This window comes from Heteronotia binoei, chromosome 16 (genome assembly GCF_032191835.1).
Source record: "Heteronotia binoei isolate CCM8104 ecotype False Entrance Well chromosome 16, APGP_CSIRO_Hbin_v1, whole genome shotgun sequence".
Classification (NCBI taxonomy): Eukaryota; Metazoa; Chordata; class Lepidosauria; order Squamata; family Gekkonidae; genus Heteronotia; species Heteronotia binoei.
The window spans coordinates 1680732-1708312 of record NC_083238.1 but is presented as its reverse complement, the minus strand read 5'-3'; the positions used below and the strand labels follow the sequence as shown (position 1 = coordinate 1708312).

Here is a 27581-nt window from a genome sequence, read left to right as displayed (position 1 = left end):
TTCTTGAAGACTACCTTCCTCAGGGAAACGGACCTCACTGAGAGCTGCTATGTCGATATTCAATCTGAGAAGTTCGTGGGCAACTAGAGCAGAGCGTCGTTCAGGGCGACCACTGTCTACTGTGTCAAGCATGGTTCTGATGTTCCAACACGCAAGCTTTAGTCTTTGCACACTTTGTGAGGCAGGTGCATGCCTTTTCTTTGTTGTTATTTTTTGACCGCAAGTAAGGATGCCCGTTGACCGCGGCTAGCCAACTGGGGTGGAGGAGACGAGCTTTGTTTAGGCCACCTTTTCTAGGCCCCTCTCCGTGTGGAGCAAGCAGTGCTGTCCCTAGATAAGGCTGCTTGGTCGTCCAGGGTGCTGCTGAAAAATGCTTTCATCTCCGGGTCAGCATCAGGCGACCAATACCCTGAACCGCCTACATGCAGGATCGGGACTGCGGCTTCCAGTGGCATCTTCCACCTGCCGTTTCGCCCCTTGCCCATCGCTGCAGGACTTGGTATGTTGTGGGTTGTGGATGTGGATACCCTTCAGGCCTGCGGGGGGAGTGCGGGCCCAAGACCCCACCTCTTTCGAACAATGGTGGGACAAATTGGAGGGAAGCTGGAAGGGAATCCAAGAGAATCTAGAACTGGCCAAGGAAGCTTATAAAAACAATATGATAAATCCCATGTACCCCTGTGGGATTTCAAAGTGAGTGATTCTGTGTTTGTGTCAACAAAAAGCCTTCCGCTGAATCAGCCTTCAAAGAAGTTGGCCTATAGATTTCTGGGTCCATTCAAAATAAAAAGGGTAATCAATAAACTGACAGTAGAACTGGAGTTACCCAAGATGTTTAGTAAAATACACCCATTCTATCATTGCAGTCTTTTGCGAAGAGACCCGGGTGGTACTCCTTGGCACCCTCGACCACCAGCTCCACAACCTATCCAGATTGGGAATCAGAGTCATCATGAAGTAGAAGAAATTTTAGATGCTAAAGTGAAACGTGGAGTGTTGTACTATCTGATTAAGTGGAAACATTTCCCTGCCAGCCAGAATGAATGGGTAGCAGAACAAAATGTCTTAGCCCCTGATTTAGTAAACAAGTTCTATAAAGCATTCCCTCAAAAACCCCAACGTTGATGTTAAGGGGGGCAGTATGCCAAGCATGGTAGAATTCCATTGGTAATTGATTGTTTTAGGGTCCTCCATAAAGCTGGCCTGTGAAATATCATGGAGGACCAAGGTCTATTAACTCTGTTATTCTTTCCCCCTCCCCCTTCTTGCTTTATTGCTTGCAAAGTAGAAGTAGAGAGAAACGAAACTAACTTGAGAAAGAGTAATCAGCACCTTCCCATACATTCCTGTTAGGGAGTGTGGCACATCTGGGGAAAGCAAGGACGGAGTCCTGATAACGCTATGAGAATGTAGACATTTATGATAGTTTATGTGTGAGAGCACATCCCTTGCCCCCACCTCTTGGAATCCTTTTGAAGTATGCCTTAAATATTGTATCAATGCATCTTTAGCATCACTCTCAAGAATCTGTTACACTGAAAGTATCGATCTATCAATAAACATAGTTTTGTATCAAACCTGACTCATCATTGAAATCGCATGCTTGACATTCTGTCATTCCCGCTGCAAAGATCAAATCCAGAATGTGTCCAGCCTGATGGGTGGGAGTTGTTACATATTGAGAGAGTCCCAGTGCCGCCATGGATGACACCAGGTCTGACGCCAATGTGGAACCCACGTCATCGGCATGGACATTGAAGTCACCCAGGACCAGAAGTCTAGGGTACTCCCAACGCCCAGCCTGCTATGGCCTCCACAAGGGCCAGCAGGGCATTGGCCGGTGCAGAGGGCGGTCGATACAGCAGCCAAATCGCCAAACTCTCTTGCACCTCAATCATCAGACCGGTACATTCAACACTGGTGATCCTTGGAGCCGGGAGTGCCCGGAAGGAGTAAGTCTCCTGGATGAACATTGCTACTCCTTCCCCCCCATCCGCTACTCTGTGATTGGTGAAGAACCGAGAATCCAGGAGAAGCTACTTTGGAGAGAGCAACTGTTTCCCCATCTCGCACCCAGGTCTCAGTCACACAAGCCAGGTCCGTGTTCTGTTCTAGCAGGAAATCTCACAAGACAGCGGTCTTATTATTAATGGACCTAGCTGTCAGAACTTGTAACTTTTACTTTGCTTGCTTTGACCAAACTGACTCCATGCTGTAATTTAGAGTGCCTGACAACGGTCATTAACCCTGGCCCCTCTGCTATGCCAAATATTTAGGGCAGTAGGGCAGGCGGCAGATAGTCTCTGCTTAGCGTCCACAGGTGCCCTTTGAAGACATGCCGTTTGGCCTTCACAACAGGGGAGCATCCTCCCTTCTGATAACGAAAGCTGGGAAGACGAGACAACTGTTTGAGACCGTGTGAATAATTGTTTTATTATGCTTTGCTGCTGGCATAAAATGTAACCAACTGCCAAGAGTCGCCATTACTGTTATTTCGTTACTCTAGCACTGTAGTTCTTCAATAAAGATCCTAACTTGTAACAAGTATTGGACTCGACTGAAGTTCATCCAAGTTCTGACACTAGCATTGCATAACACCAATGTCGGAGGCAGATGTTTCAGCTTGACCCCACTGCTTGCAACTGTTGGGATGGGATGTAGGCTAGAAGGAGGTTGAGCATTCTGGCATCTCGGCCTCCTTCTCTTATATAAATACCTGTTCCCACCAATATACTTTCCCCTCCCCAGGAGCACCGGAATCCCCAGTTCAGTCCTCTCACACCAATGGTCTCCACCGGAACCTCAAACCAGTCAAGGTGTAACACTGACTGGGTAACCACAGTACAAACCACCAGTCACCTGATATGCTCCAACTTGGCACTAGAATAGAATAGTCCACTAATCTCATCTATCCAGTTCCCTGGAAAGCTTAACTAATATCCCTAAGCTAACTAATAAATTAATTAATTAAACCCTAAAGGTAAAGGTAGTCCCGTGTGTAAGCACCAGTCATTTTCGACTCTGGGGTGACGTTGCTTTCACAACTTTTTCATGGCAGACTTTTTACAGGGTGGTTTGCCATTGTCTTCCCCAGTCATCTACGCTTTCCCCCCAGCAAGCTGGGTACTCATTTTACCGACCTCGAGAAGGCTGAGTCAACCTGGAGCCAGCTACCTAAACCAGTTTTCGCTAGGATCAAACTCAGGTTGTGAGCAGAGGGCTCTGACTGCAGTACTGCAGCTTTACCACTCTGCGCCACAGGGCTCTTAATTAAACCCTACCCGTTGCTAATTAATCCCCTCCAATAGTACTACAATAAATTCAATAAATTATAAACTGAATTAATTGGCAATTCACTTTGTATTTCTAATACCCTCCCAACAGCCAATTAAATAACTCAATTAGTACTAAGAAACCTCAATAATTGGTTAATCAGCAATTTCATATATTTAATTTCATAGCTATGTAGTATCTTCCAATCACTATTAAATTTTTCTCTAATTAGGCTCAATAAAATTCCAATCTCTTATACATTAATTAATAATAATTAACACTAATTAAAATTCATTCTCTTATATACAGTATAAGTTAATACAGTATCAAGTTAGTGGATTAGCAGCAATTAATGTTAACAGTCCAAGTTAGCAGCAATCATTTGTTTCAGAGTTCAGCTTCTACAATCAGCCTGTGACAATTGATAAAATAAGGCTGGGAATCTTTGAGTCCTACATGGAATAAAGTGCAATCCAAATGCCAGGATGTCATCTGGCACCGAAGGCAAGTTTTTAATTCATCAGCACAAGGGGGGCGGGGGATGGAAGAGAAAACAGTTTTCCCGGCTGCGATTCACCAGATGGAATGAAAGGCCCTCGCTCCAGCCGGTTCCCAGCCCATCGACCCCTTGCAAGCAAGCCAGCATCAACACAGAGAGCCCCAGGAGAGCAAAAGCTCTCCCAGTGCTCCCCCGGCTGCTCTGCCAGCATCCTCGAAAGTGAGGATAGTGACGTACTCCGAAGTTGAGGCCTGGGTCCGAGCCGGAAAACAGCTGCAGCAGTTCTTGGCAATGCCAGCGGATCACACCAACCAGCCGCTAAAGCTCGCCTCCCCTCCCCCCAAGGCCCAGGCACACCTGCAGTCAAGACCAAGGCTCTGTCACTCTTCCGTAGTGTGGGCAGGCCCATGCTTCCATAGTGTGAGGAGGCCTGTGCTGCGTATTTGTCTTCAAAGATGAGATGGAGGAGTCAAGACCTTGTCCTCGGCTTGTCCTGCTCTATTGGTCTTCTCTCCCCTATTTTATCCAGCTCTCTGAGATGTCTGACCACCCAATTTAGCCAATCAGGAATGAGGGGTCAAGCTTGGCTGAAATTCCCCATTACTAATGCAGTACCAAAGTTCTTCCACGTCAGTTATAGCTCATTTCCTGCCAAAATGTCACCCTAACTCTTTGAGTATTTCCAAACCTGTTTCCTCATCTCTCTTTGGCATCTCTACAGATTGTCAGAGGACTCTGTTTTATATCAAAGAATCCATTTTGAACATGTCCATTTTAAACAAATTCTAAGCTTGGAACACATTTCCTTCCATCCATCTATAATGAACACAATTCCACTAGAACAAGTGGGCTGGATTCATACCGTTAGAGTGTCCTAGGCCTCTTCCTTGCCTGAACAGATAGTGTGTAATGAAAGAGCATGAATAAGTACTATGAATAAATGTGATAAATGTGTGAATACATATATTCTTTACTACTACCTAAAAATCCTAACTCAGAATCCTAAGATTCCCTTAACAATCATTTTCTTAATACATTTCAAACAGCTTAACAGCATTCCCAATCACCTTTAATCACTTCAGATCAATTCACAGGTTTCTAAAACACACTATGATCACCTTTCTCTCAGCAATAAGTACTTATGTATGATTAGATAACTCTTATACCAATTCTATATAGACAGCTATAATAGGCAGCTATAATTAATCCTTATATAAATCTCTGTGTTTCTCTGTGTCTCAGCATGAGACATACTGTGACATTTAACCTCTTGCACAGTCTGTGGAAAAACAATCCAAACAGCTTTCTCTCCCCCCCCCCCCCTTGGCTTGCTGTGCTGAAACCATTTGGATCACTGCCCTTATCAGATTTATCCCCATATATTCATTATTAGGGACTAAAATTGGTGTGTTCTCTTTCCAGCCCCTTCTTCAGACAGCAGCATTATTGGGGTATATAATTAAGAGCTTAAAAGAAATTTAATCATTATTCAAAACGTTCCTCTCCCCCCCCCCTTCATAAGAATAATTTCTATTGTGCCTTGGCACAGACTTCATTGTTTGAACATGATGGATCAATATTTCAGTACCAGCTGAATGTTTGCTGAAGCCACTGTTTAGATTCCAACAGAGTCTATTCTGACCTGGAACAGTGTTTTTCCAATCTCTGCTTTTTGCCGAAAAATCCGTTTTGAACTGCGAAACAGGCCTAATAGAAATGTATTCAAAGATCCATGTGATGAATAGCTTTCATAGCAATATAATCATGGATAACAACAGAAAGAATGTATAACTACAGTTCTTTTTTGTTTTACTCTACAAAGGTAAACAGAATAAAAGTCTAGTGAACAGCTCTGTACAAAGCAAAAATGAAACTGTAGCTCGAGGCACTAGAAAACTTAATGGTGCCAAACATTCTGATACATTTGGCCAGAGAAGAAGCTTAGGACTACTGACTGGTGAAATCAAGGAAGGAGCCATCATTGCTGAAGGTAAGCACTCCGATCATTCTGAGCAAGGGTTCAGAGAAGGTGGGAAAAAATAACTTTCCTTCTGGAGCAATTACCGTATTTTTCGGTCCATAAGACATTCCAGACCATAGGACGCACCTTCCTCCTGGGGGGTGATCTGCTGCCTCCGCCTCTGATCCCGGCGCTTCCCCCGCGTCTGCCTGCCTGGCTCCAGCTCTGCTTCCAGCAAGCGCTGGGATCGCTCCACGCTGCCCCCACCGCAAACCCAGCGCTTCGCGAGCGCCGGCTGCGGAGGGGGCAGCGTGCTTCCTCCGTGCCTGTCTGCCTGGCTCCAGCTCTGACGCTTACAGCAAGCGCCAGGATCGCTCCCTCCACCCTCCGATCCCGGCGCTTGCTTTAAGCATTAGAGCTGGAGCCAGGCAGACAGGCACGGAGGAAGCCCGCTGCCCCCTCCGCAGCCGGCGCTCGCGAAGCGCTGGGTTTGCGGAGGGGGCGGGTGCTTCCTCTGTGCCTCCCATCCTTGGAAGAGATCAGCATAGGTATAAGTTTTGTAAAAGTTCAAATGTTGACTACATGTCTTTAAAAGGTGAAATGTTTATATAATGTATAACAGCAACCCTAAATCTGGGTTATCCATGTTGACACAAGTATTGCCCTGATGGGGAAAACCTTGCAGGGTGTTTGGAAAAACAAGATATTGAGAGATAGGAAGTTCCAGAGATAGAGAAACATTGCCAAGAACAACCCTTCCTGCTCTTGTTGCTTGAAATCATTCCTTAGATGATAAACATAAGATAATACTCTCAGTTACTTCCAGAGATCATAGCAGGACTGTGATTTGTATTACATCAATGTTCACTAATTTGGTGGGTGTTACAGAAGGAAGGGGAGAAGGTAACTTTGTTGCTGGGAAACTTCCTTACGCCAGGGGTCCCTGGAAAGCACCCTAGTAATGAGCTACCACAACTCAAGGGCTTCCTGAGAACATCTAGACTGACCCACTGAGAAGATGCAAACAATGTAATGTCCATGCAATCTAGCACAAGAGAAATATCTGAGATACAGAGATGGTACTAAGCAAAGCCCAAAATCTCTCTGCAAAAATGTTTATTAAAGAAAGGGAAAAGGTGGAAAGGATGGTTGGGTTAAAAAGTGGTGGGAATAGTGTAAAACAAAATACAGGGAAAAGCCACACAAGCACAGTGCAGAGACTGCCAACTATAAAATATTACAGTTCCTCTAATTACATGTTACCTAGGCTTATAGTAAGTAAGTTCTTCAGAGCATGGGCATAGCTTCTTGCAGTAACATGATGTTGGAGGAGTCCTTAACCCCTACCAAAATCTCCTTTGGACCCCAGCTTCTGCTGAAGGCAAAGAAAAATCACAAATGCTCAGATACCTATGGTCAATGAGACGTAAACCAGCCGCTCTGAGAGTGACAAGTTAATTTATCCAGGAAAAAGCTTCACCTCTTATGTCATATGATACTGTTACTAATCAGAGACTTGTAAAATGATAATCCCATGCCCTCAAGCATCTGGTAATGGTCCCGAATGTCTATGACAAATAGGTGATCTGGCCAAAACCAGATTGTCCTTTCTCCAAAAAGGATTAAGTCTGGCAGGATGGTCCAATGTGGAATGGAAATGAATGGCTTATTCTAATGTAAACCAGGTGTCCAAATTTCCAGATGCTCTAGGTCAGGGGTGTCAAACCTATGGCCCACAGCACAGAACCACCCCACAAGGGCTTAATCCACCCCATGAGTTGGGCTCTCTTCTCTCCCCCGCCCTTCCCCTGACTGAATTCACCCTTGTGAGCTTGGGCTGCCTCTGAGTGCAGGGAGCTGAGGGCAGGGCTGCTTGCCTCCAAGTGCAGGACTGCGTCTGAGTGCCGGGTGTAAAGAGTGGGGCTGCCTCTGAGGTCAAGGAGCAGAAGGCCTTTTAGTGTGTTCCTCTCTGCCTCCCAGACACCACTCCTGGCCTCCATCCTCATAGGTAGAGGCCATGGGGCATCCTTCTGCTTCTTCTTGATGTGTTTATTTTTAAAATTGCATTGCCAAAACCCACTATACCTCTGCCTTTCCATTTTAGGCATGCTTCTTTTAAGGTTTGAGATCAGACCTTGGGGGAATGTTTGGGACCAACCACAGTTAAAATATAGAGTTCTATAAACCCAAGGAACTCCAGTTTTGCAGAGAAATGTTAGTTTTAACACACACCACTCCAGATGTTCAGATATTCCAAAGTGCCGAAAAGGACAACTAAAATTATTATCTCAAACCATCCTGTAAAAAAAATCCTAACAGACTCTGGAGTGCCAGGTGTAAAGAGTGGGGCTGCCTCTGAGGACAAGGAACAGAAGGGGCTGCTGTCAGATCCATCCCTCACAGAACCATCCCTAACAAATAAGTTTGACACCCCTGCTCTAGGTGGCATTCTTGAGCCCTAGTAAGGTTTGTTAACATGGGCTCATAGCATGAAACTCTCCTAACATGTGCGTTGTTTGGAAAGATTAACAAGTTATGAAGTTACTTACCTCAGTGCATTACTGAGTTGACAGTCAGGGTAGGCCTGTTACAAGACAACTGTTAAAATGAAAGTATTGGGTGTAAGTCCAGGGTGATATAGTGGTTGAAGTGCCAGGAAAGGGCTAGGAAGACCCTAATGGAAATTTCCACTTAGCTATGAAGCTCTCTGAGTAACTTTGGGCTAGTTACCCCTTTTCAGCCTAACCTTTTTCCTAGAGCTTGTGTGAAGATAAACTTGAGGGGAAGAGAAGTGACTTGAGTATGCCACCCTAATCTCTTTCAAGAAAAGGTGGCATAAAATATGATGGATAGTAATATTGGCATATAAATATAGCCATAAAGCCAGGGTGGGTCCTACTGCTCAGCTGAGTGCAAGCCTTCTTTTAGTACAGGGTCCTCAACTTTTTTGAGTCTGTGAGGAACCAGTCAGGGTGAGCTTGGGAGGGTGACCACTATGAATTTTTTCTGTCACCTCCACCCAGTACCAAATCAGTTAGCAGGCAGAAGTTCAATTGAAGACAATCTCCAAACACCAGAGATTTGGCAGGCTGAAATAGTTTAGAAATATAAACACTGGCAGGCTTAATACAATCTCTAAGAATCTTGAATGGGCAGGCAGTGCTTACTTGACACTAGGAATACTATGCAGAGATGGAATTATCCCCTAAGTTTGAACTTCTTAAATTTTAAAAATAATAAATGGTCACACACTCTTTGCTATACACACTGAGGACTTTTGACTTGTGCCAAATAAATATTCCCTCACAGACTCACTCACTAGCATACAAGACTCACACCTTTTGAGTGCTATTACCAGCATCTCAATCCTGTGTGTCCCACCTAGCTAGAAGCCTAGTCTGACTCTTGGGATTCCTTCTTGGCCCAAGAATCCAGTCTTTCTTTCAGTGTGTTTGAGTGTTCTAAATTGTACCAAGAGTCTACCCTGATGTGCTGACAGATCTCCTCAGAGAGTTTTTCCTCACAGAAGGTGCCTGATTTTGCCCCTCTTCTTAGTAACTCTCTCACAGACAGAAACTTTAACTCCGTTCTATCTCCCAAGAAACTCAGCCCACAGGCTGTTCTCAGCTCCTTCTCAGTTGCTCTTACAACTGAACAGCTTCAGTACCAAGACTGAACTCCTCCAGGTCTCAGCCTGAACTCTGAGGCATTTTCCCCCAGCAAGCCTCTTTGCAATTCGATACATTCTCATAACCAAGGGGTTTTTTGTAGAAAAAGCCCAGCAGGAACTCATTAGCATATGGGAGCCACACCTCTGACATCATCATCATTTGCATACTAGGCCACACCCCTGACAGCAGGAACTGATTAGCATATTAGGTCATACCTCTGCCACAGGGGACCTTTCCTTCCCTGACATCACTATCATTTGCTTTCTAGGCCACACCCCTGAAATCTACAAAACATTGCACAACACCCTTTAAGCTGTTAGTGTGAACTAGCTTGTTTTTTAGCCTCTGGATAACACATTTTGTCTTAGTAAAAATGGCTGCAGAGCACACTACTGTATGCAGTAGCTCCCAACTGCAATGTCATAAAGTAAATTTTTTGCTCAAAAGACTCCACAGTTTACATGGAGCATTGATTGGGAGGTCCCTATACAGGAAGAGATGCTTCCTTCAAGAATACATTTGAACTCAATCTCCTTCAAAGTGGGACTGTGGCAACTGTGAAAACTACAGAGTGTCCACAAAGTCACAGGGCAGAAACTGGCAGGACAGTATGATACTACCTTAAAGCAAAATCCTCTAAGGAAATTCCTCTACCTACTAAATATCATGAAGGCAGAAGAGGTCAGTTATAAAAGGGCAGTAAGTTCTGTAAAAAGTTCTACAATACTGATATTGTCAGACAATAAGGTTTCAAAGCAGTGGTTCAATATGGCAGCTGTTAAGCTAAGCATTTTATTTCAGGAAAAGTTATATTGCCTGACAGATATGAAAGCAACAGATGAAAATCATTAGCTCTTTATAGTAGGCTGCAACTTATACTCACAGTAGTTTGTTTTTAATATGCTGCATAGTGTGTTCAAGTTTAATTTTAACATAAGCAACCATTTAGATTGCAAGGTGAAAGGTTGTCCCTGGGCATAATCTAGTCAACTGCAAACACTCTTAAAACCAACTGGAGTTAAACATACTTATGATTGATTCAAGTGGGCAGCTGTGTTGGTCTACATTCTCATGGCGTTATCAGGACTCCGTCCTTGCTTTCCCCAGACGTGTCACACTCCCTAACAGGAATGTATGGGAAGGTACTGATTACTCTTTCTCAAGTTAGATTCATTTCTCTCTACTTCTACTTTGCAAGCAATAAAGTAAGAATGGGGAGGGGGAAAGAATAACCGAGTTAACAGACCTTGGTCCTCCATGATATTTCACAGGCCAGCTTTATGGAGGACCCTAAAACAATCCATTATCAATGGAATTCTACCATGTTTGACATTCAGGCTTTTATGGGAAGAGTTTGTCCCAAGTGGGTTTTTGTTCTTTTGGATTTGGGAACAATACAATTATCCCAAATTATTTCTGGGAACAATACAATTATCCCAAATGGGTCTTACCTTTTGCCCTTGTTACTTGGCAATAACAAGTGGTTTTCTTATGTAATGAAGGCTTTTGGCTCCTACCCAAATGGTGATGGAGTTTGACTTGTTGGGTTCTAATTGGATAGAAGGAAAGGGGTACCTTCTGGGTTCTGATTGGATAGATCAAGGAGGGGGGGAGGTTTCCTGAATTTTGGTTGTACAGAAAGGGAAAAGGTGGATAGTGGAAAAGGTATAATTGGACCCATCAAGGAGGGCGTGGTTGGTTGGTTAGTTAGCTAGTTAACAGTGAGTTTAGGAGAAGCCTCCTGAGAAGCAAGACCCCTCTACATACTTCTGCATAGACCTAAAGCCAAAGGAGAGGTGAGGATGGGATGCTCTTTGCTGTCTTTACAATGGCTTTGCTTTTACTAAGTGTAATATGCTAAGTTTGAGTATAGGAAAGACTATAGCCATGTAACTAAGAAGCTGTTTAATCATGGGTCATGTAAGACCTCACACCCATGAGTTCATGTAGTCATGTAATCATGTATTTCTGTCAAAGATGCTGCAGTAACTAAGATTTAAATAAATTTCCAATATATTTCAGAACCTGAAGTCTGGTGTTGTTCTCCCAGAGGGGTGTTCTTCCCAGAGTATCTGAATAAAGATCCCCCTTTATTATATAGGGTTAGAACCCTGCATACTTTATCTGTTAACAGTAGGCAAAAAACATCTGGAGAGCTACTGTTGGCCACCCCTGGCATATACGATGTTGGAAGATGAACAAGTGAATGAGCCTGAGATGGTGTAGTTAATGCTGTTAGGTCCAGTGATTGTGTTGTCTGGGTGTGTGTGGCAGCAAAGTTGGCACTTGGTGTCAAGCATCTTGTTTCTTTATTACTGTGCCTGTATTCTTGACTGTTATTCTAATGCATTACACATCAAAGCCATGTAGCCTTTCCTTAGTTCTCACTAGTGGCAAATGCAGGAATGTCCTCTTTGAAGACAAGGCCTCCGGGGATACTTTCTCAGACTCAGGAGTGAAGTCTGAACCCAGTATGTAGCTAAATTGCAATAGTAGATAAAACAGCGAGCGTGTGAATTTCACACGCCTGAGTAGAAATTCCTAAGGTGTCTTTGATGTGCCCCCTTAAAGTTAGTATTCTTGAATTACACTGTATCACTTCCAATCTTGTACCTATTCAAGCACGAAGGATTATCAATAAACCTATACTTTGTTTCACAATCAAGGACTGGTTATTTTGAGATCTGATTCTTGACACTTGGGTTTATTGCAAGCTCTGGTACCAGTGTCCATGCTCAGATGAGACATTGTATTGTTGTGGGTGAGGAGTTGCTTGAGATTAGGGGGCTGTCTGTGTGCAAGAAAAGGTTTATTCCCCAGTACTTTTGAAAGAGAACTGTCACTATCCAATAGAGGTTGTAAGTTGTTGATGATACGTTGAACTGTTTTCAGTTGAAAGTTGTGTGTGACCACTAGTGGTGTTCTGTTATTGTCTTTTTTGGGTCTGTTTTGTAACAGGTTTTCTCTGGGTATCATTCTGGCTTTGTTAATCTTTCCTGACTTCATCAGGTGGGTACTTTAGTTCCAAAAATGTTTGTTGTAGATCCCTCAGGTTAGAATCTCTGTTAGCAGGATTGGAGCGAATGCAGCTGTAGCGTAGAGCCTGGCTATATACAGTGGATCATTTGATATGTTTGCAATGGTAGCTGGGGACATGCAGGTATGTGTCAAGCAAGCGGATCTCAAAGTAACCAGTCCTTGAGTTGAAACAAAGTATAGGTTTATTGATAATCCATGTGCTTCTATTGAGCCAAGAATTGGAACTGATACAGAGTAATAGCAGAATGCATATTTTAAAGTTGGCACATCAAAGGTTCTATCAACAAAGCTACAATTACTAAACAGTCCTGTATTCACATGTGAAAATTCACACAGTACTTTCTTTATCTCCCTGCAGTTATACTTCCTGGGTCCAGGCCTGGCCTGGGAAAATGTCCCTGGAGGCTTTATCTTCAAAGAACGAATTCCTGCATTTGTTAGTAAAAGCGAAAGAGGCGCAGGGAGGAGGCGCCGGCTAACTTTCTACTTTGATGTGCCCAGCTTTGTTTCAGGGATAGTTACAGTTACAGCATGGCAGTTATATTCTGATAAACATAGACAGTTATGGTAAGATAGAACATTGCTTGACAGTATGTTTGTCAGTCAGTAGGTTTCCGATATAAGGTAGTGGCTATGCGTCCATTGTGTATTTTAACAGTGGTGTCCACAAAATGTATTTCTTGCATAGACTGGTTCATTGTCAGGTTGATGGTGGGGTGAAAGTCATTGAATGCCTGGTGGAATGCATTCAGGGTGTCTTTACCATGTGTCCAGACCATAAAAATGTCATCAATGTAACACAGGTATAAGGTATGTAGGAGCGGGTGGGAGTCTAAGAAGCATTGCTCCAAGTCAGCCATAAAGATGTTAGCATATTGTGAGGACAAGTGGGTGCCCATGTCTGTACCATTGATCTGTAGGAAAAGTTCATTGCCAAATCTCAAGTAGTTATGGGTGAGAACAAAATGGCGCAGTTTGGTGGCAAAGTCCACTGTGTTTTTATCAGAGATTATATTATTTACAGCTTGTAATCCATCTTGGTGTGGGATGTTGGTATACAAATGATTGACTAGATCAATAATCCTTCTGTATTTTAGTGCAAGAGGAACTCTTAACCCCTTTCAGGAACAGAATCACAGACTCATAAAGGTGGAAGGTACCTCAAGGATCATCTAGTCCAACCCCCTGCACAGTGCACAAAATTCACAAGTTCCCCTCATGTCCCCAGTGACACCTGTTCCATGGCCAGAAGATGGCAAAAACCTCCAGAATCCCTTGCAAAACTGGCCCGGAGAGAAACAGCTTCCTGATCCCCAAAGTGGCTATTTCCCTGGGCATGTAAGAAAGGACCTCTCTCTTTCTTGATCTGCCTATATTCACAGAATCGGCATAATGCTTGATGTCTGCTAATAGTTCCAACTTCATAAACTGCCTAAATTATTTCATAGGGAACTGTGGCTGAAACACAGAATATATGAATGTGTCACAACAGTGCTAGAAAAAAAGAATACATTGCCAAAGCATAATCTGCAGAGGTCACTGTGACCAGAGTTGGGCAAAAGCAGCACAGTATATAACTAATATAATCAAAGAAACACATCCTCCTAAGGAACGGGTGTCGTTTGCATGATGATTTAGTTCTTGAGATTAACCAGACACTCTGGATTCTAACCTCATCTTGGAATGATTGCACAGTTACAGGATTACTGTCAAGTTGGCAGAGTCAATAACCAGTCGTTTGTTGATACAAAGAAACTAGTTTATTGCTACAGTTACTTGAGGCAAAGCCAGCATTGAAAGACTAAAGAATATACCTTGATACATTGCATTTAAGGGGATACTTCTGAGGAATTCCTAAGGGGGGGGGATTATGCAGGGCACATTCACACATTGATGTTACCAATTCGTTCCCAGGCTGATGGCCTTGATCGTCCCAAGCTCTCGACTTCCTCCTGAGAGCCAAGCCTGAGAAGGCACAGATAAGGCTTTCACATCTTTCCATTTCAAAGCAAAACTATCCACTACAGGAAGGAGGAGCTACAGGAAAGGTTTGAGCTAGCAGCATTTGGTTATACTTTGGTTCTACCCAGAATGCTCTCTGACTGAGCCAGAGTTTACAGACAGACTTGACAATTACAGCCTCAACAAACACACCATTTAACATTGGTCAGCCATACAGGATTGTTGTTTTAAAAGGTAAAAAAAAAATCAGATATTCATGCAGAGGGGTTAGACAGCAACTGTAGCTTTGGCTTGATGATGATAGTGATGACAAGAAGCACAACTGGTTACTGCCCCATACAGATTCAGTCACTGTGCAGCCCACACACACCAGACCCACACATAGCCAACATGCTCCTTTAAAGCACCCGCAGACATACTGGAGAAAATTGTAGTCCCAAGGCACAAGAAAGGCTCACACAGGATGCAGGCATATGAAAATCAAGTCAAAGACTCTTGCACGCAAGCTCCACCCCCACCCTTTGGCAGCTCGGACCAAGTTCCCATGTCTCCCTCCATGCAAAGACTGCTTGGGTCCTGACCAGAGGAGGAGGAGGCTAGAGAAAAGGGGCAGGAGGGAGGATGCTGACATGGATCAGCTGCAGATTCCTGCTACTGTCCCTTTGAAACATCAATATAGTTTACCCTGCAGCAAACTGTAGTATCCCAAGTTCGGTATTTACAGTTTCAGGTACATACATTGGGGTGGGAACAGTGGCTCAGTGGTAGAGCATCTGCTTGGTAAGCAGAAGGTCCCAGGTTCAATCCCTGGCATCTCCCCCCCCAAAAAAGGGTCTAGGCAAATAGGTATGAAAAACCTCAGCTTGAGACCCTGGAGAGCCGCTGCTAGTCTGAGTAGACAATACTGACTTTGATGGACCTAGGGTCTGATTCAGTATAAGGCAGCTTCATATCCTCTCCTCTCAAGAGCAGATGAATTCCCAAAGGGAAAAAAAAAGATTCCTGAGCAGAATGAAGGAGAAAAGTCAAGGTGACCACTGCTAGAACACAGCAAAGTGCAGAGTTGTTTTTTAAACAAAACAAAAGCATTTGTAAAATGGGTGGGAAGGGGCTGGCTTTCGGGTAAATGTAGAACTGTAAAAACAGAACAGTGGGCAGCAGACTTGAGCCCTAGCCCTCATCACCAGAAAAGGGGGGGGGGGGCATTTATGGGACAAACTGCTATGAGACGCCCTTCCAATAGGCTGGGGGCCGACATAAACAGTCCATACTGATGGCAAAATTGCGTTGCGCGTTAGAGTCTCAGCAGCAAAGGTTTAAAGATTACTCCCCCCCCCCCGCCTTTTCTCCGGGGCAGGAGAACAGTCGAGTTGGTAGGTAGCGGCTTCTTTTGGGGGGGGAGGGGGGATTTGCAAAGCTCCTGCCACATTCAGAAAGCCCCAAACACATGCCCACAGAAGTTCACAAGAACTTTGCAGAGGAAACAAACTTGAAATGGGACAAACTAAAACGAATGACAAGATTGTTCATAGGAAACAATGGGAGAGGCTGGATTGTCCATTGGATATAATGGGAGAGAAGATTGTCAGTTGACTTGAATGGGTCCCATTGAAATGACTTTTTCTTCTGACCTGCTCACTCCTGTCAAGCATGGTGAAATTCCATTGATAATTGATTGTTGTAGGGTCATGCCTAAACCTGGTCTGTGAAGTGCCATGGAGGATCCAACTTTGTTAGCTTTGTTATTCTTTCCCTCCCCCAGTCTTGCTTTATGGCTTAAAATTAGAAGTAGTGAGAACTGAAACTAAATAATCAGCACCTTCCCATACATTCCTGTAAGGGAGTACGAGACATCTGGGGAAAGCAAGGACAAAGTCCTGATAACACTATGGGAACGTAGACATTTATGATAGTTTATGTGTGAGAGCTACCCCGCACCCCCATCCCTTGGAATCCTTTTGAAGAAAGCCTTAAAAGTATTGTATCAATGTATTGTTAGCATTACTCTCAAGAACCTGTTCTACAGAAAGTATCGGTCTATCAATAAACGTAGTCTTTGTATCAACTTCGACTGGTCATTGAACCCTTATGCTTGACATTTTGAGAGTAACCCTTGCAAGAAGTTTAACCGCCCTGGCTGAATTATAACTGAATGGCTGAAAAGATTCCAGTAAGCAGTGAACTTCCAGAACCTGAAGAAGGGGCGAAAGCACCTACCCCGCCGTGGCTTGTGCTGGACGCCCGGAGAGTCGCTGGACTGAGTTCCCCTCTCCACATTCAACAACTCTTGGTCACCCCGCGGCAGTGGCAGCCACATACCTCTACCACCATGATGGATGAGGCCCGGCACGCCGAGAGGCCATCCTAACCAGGCACATGCGCTGGGTGAAGATGGCCAATGAAGGGGGTGACCTGGAGAGGAAGAGGGTGCAGCGGCCGCAGTAGTATCCGGTGCGGAAGCTGACCCCCCTCTGGGTTGGGAACCCCGAAGTACCGGGCCCGAGAGAGGAGGAAGATGAGATGGCTCGAGAATTCTGAGCGATGATCCGAAAGGAGGTTGAAGAGGTTGCCAACGGGGTTGTGGGATGAGATGCAGATGATGACCACCATGATGGCCAGAGAGTTCAACAGGCAAATCGACTGAGTCCTGGGAACGGCCAACCTGAGAAGATCCCCGCAACTGCCTGCGGCTAGACCCTCGGCAGCACCACTACAACCGCAACCGACGGCGCCCTTAGCCCCTCGAGAAGGGGGCTGCGGGAGGGAGTTGGAAGCCACCTTTGATGGGGACCCCGAGGAGGTGGAGTATTTCACAACCCAGGCGAATAGCTACATGCACTATTGGGGGAACACCTTCCCTGATGAATTCAGTCGTGTGGACTACCTGGGATCGAAATTGAATGGGGCCGCCAAAAGGTGTACGTGAGCCTGTACGAGGCCATGAGCCCAGAGCTGGACTTTGTGGCCACTTTCTTACAAGCTTTGCTGGCCCAGTACGAGGACCCTCTGCAGGAGACCTGCACACTGGCTGCCCTGAGAGATATGCAACAGGGCTCAAAGACGATTCGGGAGTATGCAGCTGAGTTCCATACCAACGCGGCCAAGGTGAGGGGATGGAGTGAGTTGATGAAGATCAAGCACTTCATCCGCAAGCTGAACGCGAGCATCCTGGATTGAGCCCTGCATCAAGCCAGACCAACCACCCTGGTGGGATGGATCCAGCTGGCGGGAGAAGAGGAAACCAACATGAAGAGAGTGGCTATGCAATGCCAACATCAAAGCAGTAAGTCGGGTCATGACCCGAAACCCGGAGGGAAGATGGAGGCGAAGAAATCCAAAGGGGGGTGAGCCAGCGGGAAGCCACCGGATACCCACAAATGCTTCAGGTGTGGGGACCCGAACCACCTGGCCAGAAGCTGTCCAACCCCCCCCCCCCCCCCCAGACCATCAAGCAGCTCCAAGACAAGCACTCTGGCTCCAAAGAAACAGGCTGGCCGCCCTAAGGAAGCGGCGAAGAGCAGCGCAGCTGCGAGTTTAATGCCGGACGACAACACCATTGTCACCGATGAGCTGAGGGAGATGTCCTGGGTGGACGAGCCGTCAGGAAACAAGGATGACCTGCTCTAAATGGTGCCAGCCAGCAGGTCACCGATGAAACGGCACCACTCAGGGTGAGAGTAACAGGGTAACTATATTTTGTGCCAGTAATTTTGCTAAACAGCAAACTCAAGATGTTTGTGCAGGTGAAAGCCCTGATTGACTCGGGCTGCACAAGAGACATAATCACCCCTAAGTTGGTGGACGCATTGGGGCTGCCCACGACGGCTTTGCCGCATCCCATCCAGTTTGAACAGATGGATGGGTCAGTAGAAGAAGAAGAAGAAGAATTGCAGATTTATACCCCGCCCTTCTCTCTGAATCAGAAACTCAGAGCGGCTTACAATATCCTTTATCTTCTCTCCCCACAACAGACACCCTGTGAGGTGGGTGGGGCTGAGAGGGCTCTCACAGCAGCTGCCCTTTCAAGGACAACCTCTGCCAGAGCTATGGCTGACCCAAGGCCATTCCAGCAGGTGCAAATGGAGGAGTGGGGAATCAAACCCGGTTCTCCCAGATAAGAGTCCATGCACTTAACCACTACACCAAACTGGCTCTCAAACTGGCTCTCACCAAACAGTAATGAGGGGGGAGCCATGCGTGTTAGAGACTCAGTTAGTGCTGGTGGGCATCAAAGACCACTGGGACCAGGAGGCCTTTGTAACTGCCCCCTTCTCCTCATATGATGTGGTTTTGGGAGTAGGATGGTTGGCCAAGCATGAACCAGACATTCCGTGGAGCGACCAGACAATAGAATTCAATGACCCGAGATGTAAAGCCCATCTCTGGACTAAGGAGTGGGGTCCCAGTCCACCGCCCCAAAATGAGAAGGTCTGCTTGACAATGGAGGAGGTCCAGAAGATCCCTAAAGCTTATAGAGACTTGAGGAGGGTATTCAGTGAACAGGGGGCCGATGAACTTCCGCCCCATAGGGACACGGACTGTGCCATTGAACTGATTCCGGGGCAGACCTTACCTAAGGCTAAGCTGTATTCGATGGGGTGGGCAGAAAAGGTGTAACTGCAGAAATTCCTAGATAAGAACTTGAAAAGAGGTTTCATCTGACCCGCTACAGCCCCCCATGCAGCTCCGGTCCTTTTTAGAAAAAAGGAGGGCTCACTCAAACTTTGTACTGATTTTCGAGGGATTAATGGGATTTCCACCTCCAATGCCTATCCAATCCCCCTCATCAAGCACTTACTCAGCACGGTGTCAGAAGAGAAGGTCTTCACAAAGCTGGACTTGAGGGATGCGTATTTTAGAGTGCGCATCAAGGAGGGGGATTAGTGGAAAACGGCGTTCAATACACCCATGGGACAATTTGAGAATCTAGTAATGCCATTTGGGTTACAGGGAGTGCCGCGAGTGTTCATGAACTTTATTAATGAAGTGTTGAGAGAATATTTGTTTAAGGGGTTGTGGTGTACCTGGATGACATAATTATCTATTCGCAAGATCTCAAATCGCATGTGAAATTGGTGAGGGAGGTCCTTAGCACACTATTGAAGCATAAGCTGTATGCTAAATTGTCAAAATGTGAGTTCCATAAGACTGAACTTGACTATTTGGGCTTCAGGGTATCAGCGCAGGGACTAGCTATGGACCCGAGCAAGGTTCAAGTGGTATTAGATTGGGTTCCCCCGAGGACATGTAGACAGCTCCAATTGTTCCTCAGGTTCGCCAATTTTTACTGAACCTTCATACCAGGGTTTGCCCAAATCATATTACCCCTCACAGAGTTGCTGAAGACCAAAGGGAAGGGTCCAGATTCCAAAAAACCGGGGGCAAAGCTAAATTGGACACAGAAGTGCCAAGAGGCTTAAGACCAGTGAGCTGGTCTTAAGCCACACCAATGAGCTGAAGTCCTTCATTGTGCAATGTGACGCCTCCAACGTCGCCGTTGGGGCTATCCTCATGCAGAAAGATGAGGAGGGGAGGCTAAAGCCCTGTGCCTATATTTCAAAAAAGTTTTCCCAGGAGCAGAGGAATTGGTCAGTGTGGGATAAGGAAGCTTTTGCTGTGACTTATGCTTTAAAGACTTGGAGGTCATGGCTAGAAGGTGCTAAAGTGCCATTTGAAATTTGGACCAATCACAAGAATCTGGAGGTGCTCACCGGTCGGCGTAAACTCAATGAAAAGCAAATCAGGTGGGCGGGATTTTTTTCCAAATTCGACTTCGTGCTGAGGCATATCCCCGGGACAAAGAATTTTTTGGCAGATGCCCTTTCACGCCTTCCGCTGCACAATAGTAAAAAAGAGGGGGTGGTAGATTCCCTGATCTCTCCCTCTCAAGTGGCTGCCATGGTAACCACCCAGTCCAAAACACGGCGGAATCTGCAAACGGAGAAGTAGGGGGGAGAGTGCCTAGCCACCAAAACTGAACAGGAGGGAAAGGACAGGCCGGGGGAAGTACAGAAGTGGGAGGATGGGTTTTGGTATAAAGGTGACAAGCTGTACGTCCCAAAGAGCCTACGGTTAGAGGTCCTACAATTTTGTCATTCTAATATGTTAGCTGGCCACTTCGGGTATGTAAAGACGCTGCATTTGATTAATCAACAGTTTTGGTGGCCTTCCATGAAAAAGGACGTTTCTGAGTTCGTGACCTCCTGCCCTATTTGCTTAATGGCAAAAAAGAGGGGAGGGAAGCCTCCCGGGCTGTTAAAACCTCTAGAGACAGCAACACGTCCTTGGTCTGTAGAATCAATGGATTTCATAGTCGAGCTACCAGTCTCGCAAGGCAAAACCGTAATTCTGGTAGTAGTGGACACCTTTTCTAAACAAGCATACTTCATTCCTTGCGTGCAGCTGCCAACCACTAAGAGACTAGCCTATCTGTTTTTCCATCGCATTGTGAAACTACACTCATTCCCCGATAAGATCATTAGTGACAGAGGGCCACAGTTTGTTGCCAACTTCTGGCAAGAGTTTTGCAAATTATTGGGTATAGAACAAGGGTTGAGCTCATCCTGCCATCCCCAGACAGACGGACAGACAGAACGCGTGAATGCACTGTTGGAACAATACTTACGGTGTTATGTGAACCACCAACAGTCTAACTGGGTGGACCTTTTGCCGTTTACCGAGTATGGCTACAACAACAGCATGCACAGCTCAAACAAGGCTTCCCTGTTTCAGATTGTAAATGGGTATGAGGGGAAGCCTGTCCCATTGTTGCCCGGGGGAGAGCGAACCCGAGATCCCACCTCGTTCGAACAATGGTGGGGAAAGTTAGGGAACGGTTGGAAGAAAATTCAAGAGAATTTGGAAGCTGCCAAGGAGGCATATAAGAAACAGTATGACAAATCCCATTACCCGCTTGGGATTTTAAAGGGGGGGATTCTGTGTTTGTGTCAACAAAAAACCTCCCACTGAATCAACCTTCAAAGAAGCTGGCGTACAGATTTTTGGGTCCTTTTAAAATCAAGAGGGTGATTAACAAAGTAACAGTGGAATTGGAGTTGCCCAAAATGTTTAGTAAAATACACCCTGTCTTTCATTGCAGTCTTCTCCAAAGAGACCCTGGTGGTACTCCTTGGCACCCTCGACCAGCTCCTCAACCTATCCAGATTGGGAATCAGAGTCATCATGAAGTACAAGAGATATTAGATTCAAAGATGAAGCGTATGTCAGGCTCTGTAACTCTATCATGCTGAAATTATAAAATACTAACCAAATGGACTCTCCATACTAACCCACAGCCTTTTGTTATACTGTAGCTAGCATGCATATCAAAGAGGGGACGTTTGAAGTGTTAACTTTGTTTAGGTTGTAAAAAGAGCAAAGGAATGCGACCGTTAGTAGATACCGCGGTCAGCCAGCATCTTCCCAGAGGCAAAGAGATAAGCGGAAGCTCTTGTGTGAAAGTTTGCACCCTCACTCCCTGTTGTTTTGAGAATAGTGGTTTTGTTTAGATATCGCTTTGATGTAGATTCCATAAGACTAAGAAACACCCATTCCCAGGTATTAGTCTCAACTTCTGTATCCAGCTATGAGTTTCCAATAAAGTATACATTGTTTCAATGAATACTGCCTTGAGTCTCCATCGCCTGACAGCATGGAGTTTTATATTATTTGATTAAGTGGAAACATTTCCCAGCCAGTGAAAATGAATGGGTAGCAGAAAAAGATGTGTTAGCCCCTGATTTGGTAAATTTCATAGAGCTTTTCCTCAAAAGCCCCGAGGCTGATTTTAGGGGGGGCAGTATGTCAAGCATGGTGAAATTCCATTGATAATTGATTGTTGTAGGGTCTTGCCTAAACCTGGTCTGTGAAGTGCCATGGAGGATCCAACCTTGTTAGCTTTGTTATTTTTTCCCTTCCCCCCAGCTTGTTTTATGGCTTAAAATTAGAAGTAGTGAGAACTGAAACTAAGTAATCAGCACCTTCCCATACATTCCTGTAAGGGAGTACGAGACATCTGGGGAAAGCAAGGATGAAGTCCTGATAACACTATGGAAACATAGACATTTATGATAGTTTATGTGGGAGTGCTACCCCGCACCCCCATCCCTTGGAATCCTTTTGAAGAAAGCCTTAAAAGTATTGTATCAATGTATTGTTAGCATTACTCTCAAGAACCTGTTCTACAGAAAGTATCGGTCTATCAATAAGTAGTCTTTGTATCAACTTCGACTCGTCATTGAACCCGCATGCTTGAAAACTCCTAAGTCAGAAAGCGAAAGTGCATCAGAATTGAGTGGCCAGCTACGGCTTGAGTTGCTTCTTGGTGCTTGGGGTGGGGGGCAAAGCGGAAGGGCTTCTAGTCCCACTTGTGAAACTCCTTATGGCACTTGGGGGGGGGGGTTTGGCCACTGTGTGACAAAGAGTGTTGGACTCAATGGGCCATTGACCTGATCCAACATGGCTTCTCTTATGTTCTTATGTTCAGGAAACTTAAGTAAATAAGGGTGATGGGGGGCTCTTAGTCATTTTCAGATGCACAACTGGGGGAAGGGGAGGGGGCCTCTGCACCCTCTGCTTAGAAACTTTTCAAAACCACAGCCTGTAGGTGCACGAATAGTACAACAGCAACTCGGCAGCATCCCCGGACCCACAGCAGCTCGTGGGCAGGGGAACAAGGCAAAGTAAATTGCTATGGTTTGGGCCAACCCTGCCCTGGCCCGGGAGAAAGCTGCCTGCCGCAGGAACCACCCTTCCCCCAGCAGCTGGAGTTAGCCACGTCTGCCTCGAGAACTCCTTACTTTTTAAAAAACTGGTGCCTGCTGGCCCGGAAAGGGAAGGCGGAGGCCAGGCACTGAGGCGGGAATCACTCATCACGCTGCTGCCTGCCTTTCACTCATGGACTCCCTTGCCATATGAACACATCCCGGCTGCTACCCTGTCCCTGAAGAGAGGTGTGGGTGCTGATGGCATTCCCGGTTCTTCTGGGGAGCAAAAAGAGGGTGACCAGCAGCACATGCTGCCTCACCGGTGCCCTCTCTTTGCCAGCGCCTGGGGCAAGTGTCCTGAGGACACTCAAGCACACTACCCAGCATGGGGAGGGGGAGTCTGCCTCGCGCTGGCAACCTGGGTAGCAATATGGACCTGGAATTTCAACATACAACTAGAGGCTGCATAATACACTTGCTCTTACCTCCAGAGAGCCCTGTTGCAAGCGGCAGCAAACAAGCTTAAAGTAGCCAGCCTCAAAAGAAGGGAAAGGAGACAACTCCAACAACGTGCGCTCGCACAGTGAGGGTCAGCGCAGGGGGACCAGTTATGTTGGTGCTCCACTGAGCTCACAGCTCTTAGCCTAACATCACCCCCATGACAAACTCCGCCTTCTGGCTTCAAAAGAAAGTATCCCTGCTGAGATCTCGCAGCCATGCCTCTGCAAGTATTAGGAGAATTGGGAGGGGGGTGTGAACTGCGGGTCTGGGAAACAAAGGGCTAGATCTAATAGGTCCATTGACTAAAGATGTTGATAGTCAGAGATCATGTTCTGTTCCCCCAACATGGCTGCCTCCTGCAGCTGGAACTCCATTCCAGTGCGTTCCAGTCCCCCAAAAAGCCCTGCTCGTAACCATGGCTGCAGCCCAGCCAATCAGTGCAAACTATTCCCAGCTTCCAGGCTAATTGCCTGAGTCCATGGTCAGCTTTGGAATTTTGAGAAGAGGTAATGAGCACCACCCCAAAACAGCTGCCACAGGAGTCAGAGCCATACTCAAAATGATTGTTGCAGGATGTGAAGACAAACTGAACAGTTCCCTCCTCACATCTCATGGGAAGAAGGAAAGCCTGAAGAGGCAATGGAAACACATTGACTGGTGCTTACCCAGGTGCTTACCAGTCTTCCTGATTCTCCGGTGTTAAAATTCTTTAATCTGAACAATGACAGCCAATAACAACCCTGCCTTAAAGTGGCTGCACCCACTTATTGAAAAGCTTATACTAGTCAGTATCAGGGAACCTTGCTCTCACAAAATGAGACATGGAGGGCTCCTGGTTAAGTGGTTAAGTGTGCAGAGTCTAATCTGGGAGAACCAGGTTTGATTCCTTACTCCTCCACATGCAGCTGCTCGTGTGACTCTTGAGAACTCAAAAACAGTTCTCTCAGAGCTCTTTCAGCTCCATCTAACTCACAGAAAGGAGATTGTAAGCCACTCTGAGACTGAGTGAATGGGCTATAAATCCAGTCTCTTCTGGTTGGTGGGGCAGTATGTGTTTCAAGAGATATGACATGCATATTTGCTTTAAGGGTGTAAACATGTAATTGTTGGAATAATTTCAAATCACAGTTTTTCTCTACAGATAATCTAGAAGATTCACATTCCTATCCAGTGTATAATGACTTCCTGTTCCTTGCAAGTAGGAATACTGATAGAATTCACATCTACACAAAGGTAAGCAATCAATTTATTCATCATTTCAGAAATCCTTGTTCCCTTCCAAGCCAATGGTACAGAGATGATGTAACAATATTGATCCTATTATGATTTGTATGGTCACAGTATATTCATAGACTTTAGACTGTGCACACTCGATTCAATTTAGCATTGAAGTGACCTCTGTTTTTGTTTTTTTTCTTCCTTGAGGGAATACAAATATGCATGAACTCTGAGATAGTATCAAGCTTATTCCAAGAAATCATGGAGCAGGAACCTTAAAGGGATGAGCATCAGAATAATTCACTGGGAAGTAGTGACATCTCCTTTTGTCATGACATGTCAATATATTTGCTGATCCACTTTGTTCTTCTTGGGATATTAAAGCAATAAAACTGTTGATAGTCCCATAAGATGCACATTCCCTTTCAGAACCTGCTGTATGGAAAGCAGGGTACACTTTTAATGTAGCAAGTAAATTAATAAGTTAAAGGAACCTGGTAAAGTAAGCCTCCCTGGTTTTTTTCTGTTATAAATATACCAAAAATCAGTGCATGTTCATGTTACCTTTATCGTGTTGTGTACTTGCTGCTGCTTAATTTTATTTCCTTGGCTTTGTTTTGTGTGGTTGATTAAGGAAGCTGCTGCTTACTAGAAAGAAATTCATGCATTTAATCATCTGGTCCTTATTGGTGGTTTTCAAGAAATATTCATAGTGGCCAAAAGATAGAATGATTCAACTCCTTTTTTTGGTAGTGTGTGTGCGTGTGCTGTGCACATGTGCCTGGAAGTCATGGTGATTTCTGGCAACCCTTAGTGGGAGATGGAGGACGTTCAGAGAAGTGGCTTGATACAGCCTGCCTCTGCTTCATGCTCCTGGTATTCCAAGGAGGTCTCCCTTCCAAGTAATTTACAGGGATGGCCCTGCTTAGCCTCTGAGATCTGATGAGATTGGGTTTATCTGGGCTATCCAGGTCAGGGAGAATGATTCACCTTTTGTGAGGGAAATAAGAGGGGAGTTTGGCTGAAAATGTTCCATAGAACCTAAAGATAGGAGCAGCCATGTTTGAAGCAGTATCTCTATAGTGCTGAGAACCCAACAGGGCAGCAAGGAGAAGGGCCTGAAATAACATTTGCTGTTATTCCTCCAAATCCTTTGCTATGTGGTATAAATAACAAAGTAGTCCCTGTCCTGTGACAGGATAACTGCACCACTCATGCAGAACCCTAACCATGCAAAAGCATTTTCCAAGTCCAATTTTCTTTCTGTTCCTTTATATTTTCCCCCAAGAAAAGTGAAGCATGTGTATGCTCTTTCCAGATGGCACAAAGGCCACATATTTTCTGCCTGGTATTTGTAAGAAGCAGCACTGATGTCGCTGAAGAGAAATGTACTCAGGCTCCCCACCCCTTGCACCAGCTTCCTGACAACTTGAAGGGAACTGAACTCCTTTCTGATTTAGGAGACTAACAGAATTTTTCTTAAATCCATCCAGGATGGAGAGCCCTTGAATTGTAACTTCATTCCACTGGATATAAAATTAGATAACTGGGAAGATTTGCCAGAGTATTTTCAACAAAAACAGAATCGTTCATTGGTAAGAGCAGCTTGAAATTCTTATTGAAGCTATAAATAACTCCAAGAGTTGATATGTGCTTCTGCTATTCCATTTAAGTAACAAAATGTTCTGTGATGCTTTTTAATTACTAGCAAAGCTCACTTATATATCTTAATCTTTTTTTTTTGGGGGGGGGGGGAGTCGAATCTATTTCTTGCGGCCCCAGCACCAAGGGGAGGGCAGAGGCAGGCTCCAAGGGGGAGGGGGTTCCTCCCATACCCATCTGTTAAGTACTAATCCATTACAGCCCATGCCTAAATGCTAACTGTTAACCCATAACAGCCCCAGCTTGGAATAAGTCATGCACACAGTTTCTTCAAAAACAGTGGAATAAAATTGGCCACAACTTCATTGGTTACAGCCGTAGTATGATTTGGCACAGCTTGGGGTACTAGATTCTGTTTATTGACTGATCCGCCTACCAGTTGATGCTCTGCTGGAACCTTGGGATGACAGGTCTCAAGATCCTACAAGGCAGATGCCCCAAGGTGGTCTCCCCTGCCACCTGAGCATGAGGATAATCCCTAGCTGTGCCTTCGGGCTAGGCTTACCACTTCACCCTCACACCAAGATCCCTTAACAGAATCCCCACACTCAGGAAAGTGGGCATACAGACTGGCTTTCCTGAGAAGGGATCTGGCCCATCCTGATACTGCCACAAGAGTCAGACCCCAGCTCCCACCAATGCATCTACAGCTGTAACCAGGTCTGTAGGCAATCCCTAATGCCATGCAGCCAGTTGTCCATTCCCCAGTGGGATAAGTGAACCTCATCCAGTAGAAATAGAGCCTCCAGGTGAAGTGAGATGTTCAGTTGGCAAACCCAGTGGTCCCCCATAGCAGTGACGATCACACCTAACTTCCCAGTCAGCATCTACTCTGCTAAGTTGCTGCAGCCAATCAAACAAAAAAACAAGGTTACAGCTGGGAGTTAATTCTTCTATCAGCATAAATCTTCTGCGGCCTGGTGCCCCAATCAAGTCCAGACCAGGGGCCCCAGGTCACCCTCCCTGAGTGGTATGACCAGCATGTCTGGAGGCCTGTGAGTAACTACCCAGGACTCCATGATTAAAAGGGTATCCCACTTCACAGATTGTTCTCACCAAATTGTATCACCAGCGTGCTGGGATGCTTGCGA

General features: G+C 45.5%; 1 protein-coding gene across 1 annotated transcript in view; it reads left to right on the top strand.

Moving 5' to 3' along the window:
• ZRANB3 (zinc finger RANBP2-type containing 3) overlaps positions 1 to 27581 on the top strand; it is a 208443-nt gene that overhangs the window by 153700 nt on the left and 27162 nt on the right. Inside the window, exons 14-16 of the mRNA XM_060257117.1 lie at positions 5595 to 5801; positions 24752 to 24843; positions 26322 to 26423. Coding sequence (XP_060113100.1) covers positions 5595 to 5801; positions 24752 to 24843; positions 26322 to 26423 — 401 coding nt within the window. The remainder of the gene's footprint in view (positions 1 to 5594; positions 5802 to 24751; positions 24844 to 26321; positions 26424 to 27581) is intronic.